The sequence below is a fragment of the Amblyomma americanum genome, chromosome 1 (assembly GCF_052857255.1).
Source record: "Amblyomma americanum isolate KBUSLIRL-KWMA chromosome 1, ASM5285725v1, whole genome shotgun sequence".
In the NCBI taxonomy this organism is placed as follows: Eukaryota; Metazoa; Arthropoda; class Arachnida; order Ixodida; family Ixodidae; genus Amblyomma; species Amblyomma americanum.
The window spans coordinates 164,866,547-164,879,669 of NC_135497.1; the positions used below are offsets into that span (position 1 = coordinate 164,866,547).

The 13,123-nt window shown below is 49.2% G+C and overlaps 1 protein-coding gene across 3 annotated transcripts in view; it reads right to left on the bottom strand.

Moving 5' to 3' along the window:
• Positions 1–12,426, bottom strand: part of LOC144114112 (prolyl endopeptidase FAP-like) — a 377,138-nt gene extending 364,712 nt beyond the window's left edge. Inside the window, exon 1 of one of the 3 annotated variants that reach the window (XM_077647601.1) lies at positions 11,513–12,426. In XM_077647601.1, coding sequence (XP_077503727.1) covers positions 11,513–11,638 — 126 coding nt within the window. In that variant the 5' untranslated portion in view covers positions 11,639–12,426. The remainder of the gene's footprint in view (positions 1–11,512) is intronic. The other 2 variants (XM_077647605.1, XM_077647606.1) reach the window with 2 other exon arrangements.
• Positions 12,427–13,123: the final 697 nt, after the last annotated feature.

The following is a 13,123-nucleotide window of genomic DNA, read 5'->3' on the forward strand; positions in this document are numbered from 1 at the left end:
TAACCCATCCCTTACGTAATGTTTTTCGTTGTAAAATAACCCATCCCTTACGTAATGTCCTGTACGAAGGAACTAAGGTAATGAGCTGAACTTAACTGAACTGAACGAAGTAAGCAAAACCAAATATGTGTCGGACGTGGTATTGAACTGAGGCTTCGTTGGGCGATCAAACGTTCACAAACGCGATTTTCGGCGCCTGCCATCGAAGACCATTGGCCCCACAAATTGTTGCCCAGTGAACAGCCGGAGAAAGCAGTGTTTCAGGTACACGAACCTAGGCACACCCGAAGCATACCCTCGCCTTCACTGGGACTAAACAAATGAACCAATGCGGAAGCGGAACGGCAGTGCCGTATGCGCGCCGTTTCCTCCTCGTGAAAGTACGACGGATGGGGAGTTTGTTCGTTAAACGGTTATTCATTAAACGGCAAGCACGGCAGTGGCGACGTTCAGCGTAATGACGCGTCGCATGAGTCAACGCGAACACGCGGTCATCGCTACTACGGGCTCGATCTAATCAATATGAGATTACCTGGGATTTTAAAACTATCGATTAAGCGCTCGCGGTAGCTGGTGCGAACAGTCAGTTTGCGCGGCGAGCGGGGCGCCCCGCCTCGCCGCGTCGCTCCCCTCCGCTGCCCGATGACAAGTGATCGCTTAGCGCGAACGAATCACAGAAGTGCGGCATTAAGCGTCGCCCTAATGAGTTATGCCGGCTGCAAAATCACGCCCTTATGCGCATGCCGGCGGCAATCAAGGAGCGCTTGAAGAGAAAATATTTCACGCAGGCGCCTAATTGCCCCAGTCCCATTATGCATACGACGTGTTCATGTACCGTGAGGAGTTATCACATATACCAATGCTCGTATCTTTTTTTGCTTTGCCAGAAACTGGAAAGCTCCAAAAACAAAGTGTTTGCGCTCGTTTAAGTTCGTCGTTGTGAAAGAGTTAATGAAACCGGTGATCGTTACAAGCAAAAGGAATGAGTCACTGGCATGCTATTTTTGTTGTAGTTTCTCACATAAACTGATGAGGCACTTCATTTAGTTGTCACATCACATTAGCTGCGCTACAGAAGCAAGAGCTGTGGTTGTGCCCCCGAAGGAAAAAAAAAGGCTGAAAAAAAAGGAGAGTTGGGGAGGGGGGGAGGGGGGGCCAGGAATCAGTAGCGAACAACTCTCGCTAGCTTCTAATGGCCGGACATTTATGAGATCGCCTACAGCGTGTCCGACAGCTCTGAGCACCCACTCGTAAAAAGTGCGCGCAACTAAAAATATATATATATATATATATATATATATATATATATATATATATATATATATATATATATATATATATATATATATATATATATATATATATATATATATATATATATATATATATATTCGAGTGCAGGCGGGGAATGCCCGCTGCACAGAGACTAAATAAAGAAAAAAGTTGCGGCACAGGGACCAGAAAATCCCAGTTCGTCTAAATGTTTAGAGCTCATGCCGAGTGCAGCGGGAATGCGGCAGCCAGAAGGGCAGACTGCCGCGCGCAAGAGTATACCAGGAGGTCAGCGTACCGATCTGTGCAAACCACGCGTTGCTGTGGACACCACACTGCGCACAAGCGTCTCGAATGAGCTGTGAACCCTATGCAGAGGGTGCTTTTCCTCGGCTCAGTTCCACCTGCATCGGTTTGGTTTATGTGGGTTTAACGTCCCAAAGCGACTCAGGCTATGAGGGACGCCGTAGTGAAGGGCTCCGGGAATGTCGACCCCCTGGGGTTCTTTAACGTGCACTGACATCGCACAGTACACGGGCCTTTAGAATGTCGCCTCCATCGAAATTCGGGCGCCGCGGCAGGCTTCGAGCGCGTGTCTTTCGGGCCAGCAGCCGAGCGCCTTAACCACTGAGCCACCGCGGCGGCTCCACCTGCATCGTTATTCCAAATGTGGCGAGCCAGTGTCGCAAAAGGGATAAAGTACTATAAGGGTAACCACTGCCGCTCAGGGAAGTTCGTCTCAGTGGCAAGGCGTGGCCGACCACACACATTAGTGTGCATGTTCGGGTGCGACTGGGAGTCGCCTCTGCGTCCCTGCGCTCACTGCGGGCGGCGTCATGCACACGGTCGAAGCGAAAACCTGCCACTTGGGCTTTAGCAGCTCTCGATGCAAGCCAGCCGCTATACCGAGCTGAACTTCGAAACTCCCGTTGTGCCATTGTGTACAGCGTTTGTGTGGTGATTGCAGCGAAGAATATTTTTCTAGGGCTTAACTGGCGCAAACGCATTCGCGCTCAGCTTCGTCGCGAACGTGACGGGAGCTTTTTTTTTTTTTTAGTAGCGACCCGTTCTTGCGGCTTTCAAGCGTTCGTTTAAATTCGCAGTGGGCTTAAAAAGTTTCCGGGACACAACTGCCGCGACAAAAAAAAAAACCAACCAACTTCCTCACAACCTGCATAGAACTAGATATTGCAGTCTGCGCTTCCTCTGTGAACAAAGCAGTCAAGCCCTAACAAACCTGATAGAAAATTTAGGTCTCTGATGACCCCTGTGTGCCGTAAACTTTTGCAACCGACTTTTTTTTTTTAATCGCTTGGGAGCATCAACTTCATGAAAACTAAAATGAGGTGCCGCTACTTCTCCGGCTACAGATGCCGAGGCTCGTTCGAAACAGTCTGAGTGGCTGAATTTATTGACTGGCTAAATATTATTTCTAGGTAGGCCCTAATAACTTATGCCGTGCCACTTACCTTAGCATCGCAGGCTGCCAAATGAACACATACGAACTGAAATTAAAATTTTGGGAAAAAAAAAATGGAATAAGCTGCTCGAGAGATATTTCTCCCTACCGAGAGGGCGCTGAGGTAATCGTGAGTGCCCAGATAATCAAACTCACACGTCACTTCTTTTGGGAATGCTAACACGAACAGGCTTTAACCAGCACGGTTATCATTTTACGTGCAGAAATGAGTATTATAGTGTGGAGCATGACGTGCGACATTTTCTCAGCATGTGTTCAATGCCGGAAAGTTTGTTTCCCTGCAACTAGTCACTGTCGCTGAAGCAACGGTGAACTTCAAAACCATATTCCCTTCGTTTATTTTCTGATGTTCATGTATCCTTAATAATGTGCTGAACATATTGTTTATTGCTAGGCTAAGTTCAGCTGACGAAATGCAACTCGAGGAGTGATGAGGAGCCGCTATTATTCTCTACCGTAGCGGAGGAGGTTTAGAAACTCACTTCTAAACTTGAACGTTACAACGCGGCTTCCCCCCCCCCCCCCAAAAAAAAAAAGGCATTTGAACATTTCAAGTAATTTCGATTCAGCGATTTTATGTGCAGCATCCATGCATATAACAAAGAGGTTCACGGCTTGCCACGTGTTGGAATAGTTTTATTATAATGTACTCACGTCAGCCGGCACTAAGACCTAATCACATCGCTATATATTGGCTTCCAATTCGTCTGCTTTTCGTTCAAAACAGAATTCAGTAAATTAAAAGATAAAAAACTGCATACTTTTATTGCCTTCTCTTCGGGTTTTGAGCTAAGTTGCTACTCAGAGATTTTAGCTTGCTGGGCACTGCGGTAATGCTTTATTTTTAGAACCAGAAAAATTTTTATTCCAGAATGAAGTCTGAAAAACGGAAAGACTTCTACTTCCCACGAATAGGACATGCATCAGAATAAGGAAGAAAAGTATTCTTCTCGGGGTTAATGAAAATGCGGCTTACAGCCTTACGAATAAAATACGTAAAATAGGTAAAATATTTGTTACCTCCCCGTCTCTGGCTTGCTACTTCCCGTTCAGTAAGGGAGGAACCAGAAAAACGGAGTAGTGAATTGACACAGCCCCAGGCTGCGAAATTTCAACGGATGATGCGCTTTAAAGATGGCGTTTGTAAGGCTGCCATCGTTCTGCAATTTCTTTAGTATATAAAAGAAGGAGCCGAACTGTTACGTTCATGGAACTTTTAGCGGAAGTTATTGTGCTCTCTCGTTGGCTTGTATTAATATGCTGTCACGTGGAGATGACGGCAGGCGGGCAGGTAGACAAATTCTTCAGTAGCAGGCTGTTAATTGGGCAAACTTTTAGCCGCGGACGAAAATCTCCCGACAGCAAGACTGCCGTCCTAGATCTCGAATCCCGCTGCGCTTTACCTAAGAATGACGTGGAATGTTTCAGGCAGCCTGCTCGAATTATCGCGAATTGTCTCGAGCGCTACACAATTCCGCGTGCATAATTGCGACCGTTCGTGAAAAAAAACTATTCAAGTGTCGCAAGCATACAGCTGGTAGCTTACCGTGTGTGGCGAAACAAAAAAAGAATAAGTGCAACTTCGGCATCAAACAATAAAAAGTAAAAAAAGGGTGAGAAGGCATTCCTTCGTGGTAATACATTCACTTCTTGGCGAGAAAAGATTTTCGGCGCAAAAGTTTAGGCTTGTTAGAGATGACCGCCTATGACGTTATTTCAGAAATTAGCCAGTTACTTTCATGTCCTTGAGGTAAGGATAAACAACAAAACCCGGCAACAAAACAGGCTAGGCGCTGTCGTCGAGTCATGGATGTAAATGTGCAGGCATGCAAGTATGCTGCTTATTAAGACTGAATTGGATGGATACCTTATAGTGCTAATCGAAATTAAAGTGATTTTAATCAAAAAACAAATTTGTGAGTGATTTTTAGACTTCACAGCACAAATTACCAAACAAACTGAATGTTGAATTAAAATATGAAAAGTTACGACAGGCGAATAATCAGAGCGTGTCTTAAAGCCGTGTTAAGTAAACAATGAAGAGATCAGATTTCGACCGAAGTCAAAGAAGCCTAATCAAGTCTAAAAGAGGTCATTGCAATCTCAAGCAGTTTAAACCAGGCTAAAAAGTCTGAATCCAAAGAAACCCGAGGAAATCTTTTACATAATCCAAAGCGACCAAGGCAACTAAATGAGTTGCATGAAACGCAAGTAGTTTTAAGCCATTATTATTCAGCGAGAACTCACATCTTCTTTCTCAACAAACTGTGTTATTTCTTTAGTGCCTGGTTGTGAGTGCCCTCCTCAGAATTGTCCGTGTATGTCTTCAGGAGAAAGCTTTTCATGCTTCAGGCCTACTTTCGGTGGTAAGCTTTTCCCTGTCTTCTTCCACCGCGAGCAACGGCATTTCGCACATTCGGGGAACCCAGCAGCAAACGTGTGACGCAATGGAGCGTTCCTCACTACGCCAGTAAATCAGTGCACTGGTACTCGCTGACCCATGCTTTTCCTCACCGTGAAGACCGAACACGACTTCGAATGCGTCTCAATGCTGGGTTTTAACGCATGCGGATTTAAAGTGCAAGACAGCTCAGGCAATAACAAAACAATGTCAGAAAAGCTATTAGAAAAAAAAAGCTGGCTGAATGCGAGGAAAAGGCGTAGAGGAAAAGTGAAAATCATTACTGAGGAAGAGACGCATAGCGACGCCTTTCTTTCGCCCACGACGGCCCCAACCACCGGCAGCGCGAGCACGCCAGAATGAGAGAGGACGGCCTCAAAGGAAAGTCATTAGGTGAATCCGACCTCCACGACACGCACAAAGAGCGGAACACGCAGAGCACGAGTCGTGCACTATGAACTGCAGCCCCGCCGAACGGGAAGCTCACAAAGCGCCGCGGGACGAGGCACCGACTGAGCCGAGACCGCGCTGGACATCGCCGCAGCGGGAATGGACGCCCCTGGCTCTGTCGTGGGGAGATGCGTGGACGCATCGCTTCACCGCTGGCGCGGAGGCGAACGAACTGTTGTTGTGCCCTTCCAGAAACGCACGTGCGACTTGCAGTTGTGAACTTATCGTAACTATTGCAACTTTTTTGCAGTGTCAGCTTCGTTCCCTATCGCCACCCTAGTAGGTGGCGAGAGGGAGTCCCGCATGGTAAAAGCCGCATGGCAAAACGGCTCCACAAAAAGTAAAAACGAGACCCGAGGGAATCGGAAGCGCAACGTTCCGACGTATTTTAAGTTCGTCGAGAATTGGACACCAATAGAATTTCTTACATTTAACGCAGATAATTACGTCGAACTACCCCTATAGGCGTGAAAAAGAGCGCTGCGCCCTAGCTATCCTCACTTCCTGTCCCCTCACCTCTTTCATTTCATTTCTCCATTCTGCCTGCTATCCTTTATTTCCGCTGCCCCAGCTCAGGTGCCCCACTATCGAGGGCAGATGCCGGGGCTAGCAAAAATCTTTTCCTTCCTTTTCATTATTTTTTTAATAAAAACCACTTTCTACTACTACTTCTACTACTACTACTACTACTACTACTACTACTACTACTACTACTACTACTACTACTACTACTACTACTACTACTACTACTAGCTAAGTGTAAAATCTGCACAGACGTGCTCCAGCTACAATAATAACACAAATGGGCCTTTTGCAGCGAAGCAAAAATTTTTGCGGCTTCGTTTAAATTGCCGCTTTGTGCGCTGTTCCGGCAAAAGCTTTTACAACATAAGACGCTTTGAGTTTCGCTTCAAGAGCAAATGAATTAGCACAGTCATCAGCACCATCATCATCAACACACCATCATTATCATCAGCTCTGGTTACGTCCACTGCACGACAACGGTATCTCCCATTTATCTCCAATTACCGCTGTCCTGCGCCAGCCGTAGCCATGCTACCCAATGTTGCTTATTTATTCTGCTCACCTAACTCTCTCCGCCCGCAGGTATACGTCTCCCTTTCTCGGGATCCGCTCGGTTACTTCAAGAGACCACCGGTTATCTGTCCATCGCATTACATATTTCATCGAAGTCTATTTTCTTTCTCTGTTTTTTCGCTTATATATGTCATTAGCACGAATTTCTTCTCCAATACAAGCATAAAAAAACAGTCCATAAGAATAAAGTACCTTTCTTTTTTCGATTCTGTTTCCTTCCCGTCGTCCGACACACCGACCTGTAGGCCGCAGTAGCAGCAAGTGCGTGGTCCACGAACGCAGAACGAAGAGAACCGAAACAGAATGCGACTGGAGTTGGATCCCAGTCCTAAAAACTGCGTAAAACTAGAAATTCTGTGACATCAGAAACTCGTCAACGTTTCGTCTACTCTTTTCAGCGGCGACGATCTGCAGCGGTTAAGGGGCACAGTCCTGAAACGCTGTGAGGTTGCTGGATTCAAGTACGTCGCTCATATTCACTTTTCGCCTCAGAACGCGCGAAATCTGTTGACGGCCTTGGTAAGATAAGAATGGCGTTTTTGGACCGACGAGCATTCGCGCAACAGCTCCATCTCGTTTTTTTTTTTTTTTTTGCGCTGAAACTCTTTTTATTTCTTGTATAAAAAAAATACATTTCCAAACCGCCCAGTTTCGCGGAAACAGTTCTCGCCACCGCATATTGGTAGAGTGCTGTCTTAGCTTGGAGTGCGGCGGTCAAGAAACCCCATCGGCCCACACTTGACCGGCTTCTGAGGATCGAAAGAAGCCGGCCTTGGGGACCAATAAGTGTGAAACTCGATATCCGTGAACAACAAGTATTGTGTGTCGAACGCAACATTTCCCAATTCCGAGCCTCTCGTATAAACAAAGTTGCCGTTACTCTTCTTTTTTCTCCTTCATTTTTGGAGCACCAATACTTCTGAGATTGTTCCAACTTTTCATTATAATCGCCATTTGTAGTACGAAGAGCGCGCGAATTCTTTGTTTATTAGGCGGGGTACATTGGCGCTTTCTTACAGAATTGGCACGGCTCGGTGCACGGCTTGGTGCGGTATAGTTAATACTGTCTATTTATTGAGGTTCGTTGAGTGTACTGTGTGGCAGCTCTTTTTAGAGCTGGCACGAATAACAAGAACATGCTTGTTCGCTATTCTTGCAGTTGCGAAAAACAGCGGTTTTGTCACTGCTAATAATTCTTCCTTTTCAGCTGTATGCTTTGAAGACCCGGAGAGGGATGCGGTAATGGCTTGAAAGTCCCTAAAATTAACGTAATGCAATTCCTTTGCAGCCACTTTTTAACTCGCAGCCCCTGGTCGACCAGCGGCAGGTAATGTAGTTGCAAGTCACTGTTCTGTGGAGGTGTTCTGAAAGGGCAATATGTAATGATTTTACACCACTACGTCATAATAATAAAAAAAACTCGCGCCTGATTGAGCTCTTTTTCCCAGTGTTCAATCAAAAAGACCTAGTCCGCGTTGAAGGTTTAGAGACTGAGACACTTGACGTCGAGTTCCGTATTAGAGTTTCGAGAAGGTCGCAGTCAAAGCGTTTGTGAAAACCACCGCACGTTTCCATGGGTTCCTCACAACCGTAAAAAACAAAAACAGGGGAAGAACTTGAAAAACGAATCGGAAAGCACCTGGACGGACGGTCTTGGAGATGCACACGACGACCGCACGGCATGGACTTCCGCTTATAAGACTAAAACGTATTGCGTGGCACCACAAAGAGGTTACAAAGAGAAACAGAGGGAGAAAGAAGAATGAGACAGACCTTCCACCCGTGCGCCGCCGCCGCCCGCGCACGCCGAACAGTACTCGGGCCGGCAGCTGCAGACCCGACTGAATCAGTCCTCCCCATACGCTTGGCGCCCCACCCATTATTCGAAGACCGCAGGAGTCGCCACCTGGACGATGTGCCAGAGAGTCACGCGTCGCTCGCCAATGAGTTGTCAGGAGACTCGGCTCGGGCGAGTGCGCTCTTCTACTTGCAGTTCTCCGCGGCTGACCCCACGCGTAGTCAAACCTGGCATAGAACGGAAAACTGTGAGAACAAGTGCGCTTCTTTCGGGGAGCTTTGCCGCTGAGGCCCCTTTGGTACCTGGAAAGAACCTCCCAAGTCAAAGCCGCAAGCCTTCTCAACCAAATTCATCTTCGTCGAAATCAGGTGGCGCAATTGGTATGGTCTCAGATAACTGCAGCACTGCGTGCTTCCCTTTTTATGCTTTTTTTGTGCCGCACTCCTTCGGGTTGTCTGTAAGAGGTGCGCCCATCAATGGACGCTTGTCCAGCTGTAAGCTTGTCGGTGAGCCGGGGGACGTTGTTAGAGGCATACCCTCTCCTCTCAGCACAGTTCGAGCCTGCGTGGCCTGCGAGCTTAACGCGAGTGCACCTAATGCCAAATAAATGTGACTACATTATATCTAGCGTGTCGTATCTGCAGTCGCCGTATAAAACTCTTGCAATGTGTGCGTCACCTTGAAAAGGCACATTATCACGTCAGTACCACTGTGCTTGGCCTTACCTGCTTGAGTTAGGGGCAAATAGCATTCTTTATGCATTCGCGTAGAATTTTCGTCAGTACAATGGAAACTCGATGAAGCAACCATGGGACATCCGAACTCCGTCGTGATTCAAATGATACGAAACAGTTTCGGCAACAGTGCACAGTGGGCATTTGGTTACTTTCACGATGGAGCGAATGTTTTTGCGGACAGTGGTAGATGGTACGAGTTCTCAAGCTTCCAAGCGAAACCAATCGAGCAGTTGGGTCCGGCCATAGCACTAGCCTAGCGCAGCGACTCGCGTGCCGCCTACAGCCCACGGAGACGTGTATAAGGAGCCAAGCTGCTCGCGCAAGGGTGCACATTTGAGCCCACAATGCCTGAATTCCGAGGCTTTCACCATAAAAAGTAGAGAGAATTCGAGGTAAGAACATCGATGCATGGCATACTTGCAAGATAAAGCACCTTATTTTTCTGCGGAGTAGATCAGAGAAATTCACATCGACGGCCAAAACGCTGCACGCGCTATAGGCGTCCTGCGACGAGCGCTGATTGACAACGTGTGAAGGCGTCATGAGCTCCTGTTTTAACCCAACTTAGAGAGCCTCCTGGACTAAACTCAGGAAAACATCCCCGCACCACGTGTCTGCTACGCATCTTTTGAGGTTTCGCCATGCGTCTGTACCAAGCAGCTGATCCGCAAGTCGTTTCTTTTGCAGGAAGGATAGGCTCGTAGCCATGGGCGCTCCTACGGGCTCTCTTGCCCGCATGAAAAAGGAGTGAAGAAAAGCATACTTCTGTTACTCTCGTCAAAATTTGTAGTTTAGCTTGTTTCGGAACGCACGAACATTTTCCAGGGTTTGGAAACATTCGTACCATACAGACCTCTCTGCAGTTATAAATGGCCATCTAAAAAGCAAATTTGTGGTGATGGCGTCATGCCCCATTTCTTAGCCAATGGTCCTTAGTGTCAAACTGCTGTTCGGCTCCCAGGGTCGCTGTCATAGACAGGAAGAGGTGTCTCCTTAAGAAGAGAGTGGGGCAAAATCTATTCTAGCTTATTTGCTTTTGGAACAAGGGGAGAATACAGGGCAAAATTTGTGTCCCCCTCTTTCCTGTATATTAAGAATGGTAGGGGGGGAGCTCACCTCCCCCTCGTGGTCTGTGGGCATTCCTATGGTTCCTGTGCCCGTAAAAGCGCATGCGTTCCGTCAGCATACTTCGCGAGACTGGTAACAAAAATATGCGCCATTAAGGAGACGCACCATATTTTTAATGAGTGAGCATCAGAAGGGTCTGTGCAGACGGAAATGGCGACCGCCATCATGCGTGACGCGGTGCCAAGCTTGTGACATCATCACAACCTGCCTACTGCAGCAGGTGGCAACCTGCCGCCGGATTGTGAGCGGAATGCCCACTGTGGCAGGTGAATTAATGAGTGGTCGCGAGAGGCCGCTCGGGGAGAGCAACCTTGGTCTCACCAAGCCCCACCAGTGGCTGTTTGAAACCCCTGCCGAAGCAGTGGCGCATCGCTTATCAACCGCTGCACCACTGCGCCAGGAGTAGTTTGCGGATTCCCAGCGATCTATGAACGTGAAGTATAGAATGAGCAATTCCGCATATATGGGCATTAACCCATTAACGCTGTCACGTTATATTTTTTAGGTGGAACTATAACAGGATAAGCAGCAACAGAAAATGCTAACGCATCCAAACGACCCACCAAGGATCGCCTAAGAGTTTTTATCACTGTACACCTGTCCAGCGGGACAGAGAAAGTGCGGGTTGCACTGCGTACGCTACCGGAAAACTGACACGGTTGCGTCATTGCAAACATCCGTTTCCCGTTGGTTTCATTAGGAAGCAGAAACTCAGCCAGCAGTAAGCGAAAGGTGAACACAACACCTCTACCACACTACTCAGTTTTCAAGTATATATCACGAACATGTTTGCGAATCCAGTATACAAAGGCACTGATAAAAGAAAGACAACCACGCCGCAAGGCAACCTTGGGTGTCTCATTCCCCGTGTAAAAAACAAAAAAGAAATAAGCACTTTCCTCACTTCGCACATTGTGGCGAATGCCAGCGACATTCGCACGCAGATTTGCGCGTGGCAAAAATCACGCACAAATCTGCGAGCCCAGCCGCGATTCGCTTTGCTCCCCGCGGCCTGCCGAGTAAAGCGCCGAGATGAATCGGTGCGACCGAGGCCCGTCGGACATATAAGCTGCGGCTGGGGGCGATTTTTCTTCCGAGGGGAAAACAAATACCGGCTTGCTCTACGAACGCGGTGGGCCGACACTCACCGAGAATTGTTCGGGTAAGGTCGGGTCCTGTGGCGAAGTTCTCTTGGCGCTTCCCGTGGTGGACTTTCGTTCCAGTCCCCCCTGGACCTTGCCTGGCACGGAAGATGTTCCTCCGGAGTAATTCATGGCTAGGCTCGAGCGTCTAGGCCGGGCACTTGCGGTGAACGGCGCAGAGGCACGGCGATGGCTACTTTGAAAGCAATCAAAACAGTCTGTCCGGGTGGGCGGAGCGCGGCGTCGTCCGCTCCCTCGGTGCCTGCCTACAGCCTGCGGTCGGCTTGGGCCGCGGGTGTGACTGCAGGCGGGCTTTCAAATAAAAACTGACTCGTGAATGCTCTAGCGCAGCTCTAAGATGGTTTCGATGACTTTTGATACGAAACGGCGCAGTCGCAGCGGCACTGGGAACAAAGGTATCTAAGTCATTCGTTCCGACACGGCACGCGGGCAGACTTGGAATCTACGGGTAAAGGAGGGTGACAGGCACACTCTCACAGTGGTGGCACGTCCGCTGTCATTCCTCTGTCACTACGGCGAATCTCTTTCTCTGTGACACGAACGCATGCACGGTTCTTTCCCAACAGCCACGACGTTCGCAGCGAGACCTTTACGCATCTTGCAAGCAGTCCACAGACCGACACAGCTACGGGGCCATCGACAGCGCAGAGTTAGACCTACGGGATGAAGCAGCCCTTTAATCCCGTTCATACTCTGTCGCTGGACCGCCTTCTTGCTGCCGGGCACGCTCGAGGCAGCGACACATCGGAGACCGACACCTCTCTCCGTGTCCGCCGAGACACTGCCAACAGTCTCAAGCCGAGCACGTTCTGAGCACGTCCTCCAACACGCAGCGGTTCGGGTGCAGGGAGGGGTCGGCCGCGGCCGCGCAGCGCTGCGGGACCTTCGGCGCCGCGCGGTCGGACGACGTCCCGGGGACGACCGGCGGCAGAGCAGGGCGGCACATGTCCGGCGCGCGGCTCAGGGCGACCACGGTCCGCGCCGGTCGCCGGCTCGTCCCGCCACAGACTGACGCCGGGGTCCCGGCGAGCGGCGGCGCGCCCGGCGGTCTCGCCGGCGCCCCCTTCCTTCCCCCACGCCGACCACCACGACGCCGCGTGGGAGCCGCGCGAGGCCCGCTTCGCCGCCGCCCTCCGCCTCGCGTCTTGGTGGGACGCGGAGAGCGGTCGGCGCTCGGAGAAGCGCCTCGGGAATCCGGCACGGGGCACGCTTCCCCGCACGCCTTGGCGCGCGCGGCCTCCAGCGGCCGCATTTCGGCAGTAAGAAAAGAGACAATTTTCACTATAGTCAATCCATTATAGAACGATGGAAAGAATAATCATCCTTGGTTGCTGATGGGCCACTGATGATTAGATTTATTAGCGTCATTTATTGCAAGCAGGCAGAGGATGAATATCGCTGCGAGGTGCCAGCAACGGTGGCGGTCGTTCACGTTAATGATAACGATGATTGCTGATGAGAAATAATTTACCTAGACGTTCCTTCTAGCAAGCTCAAAAGCAACCTGGTACGTGTGAAGGACCCGTTAGAGAAGACAAGCTATACCCTGGCGTCGTATACAAGATTCCTTACAAATAATGTAACGCAGCCTATGTA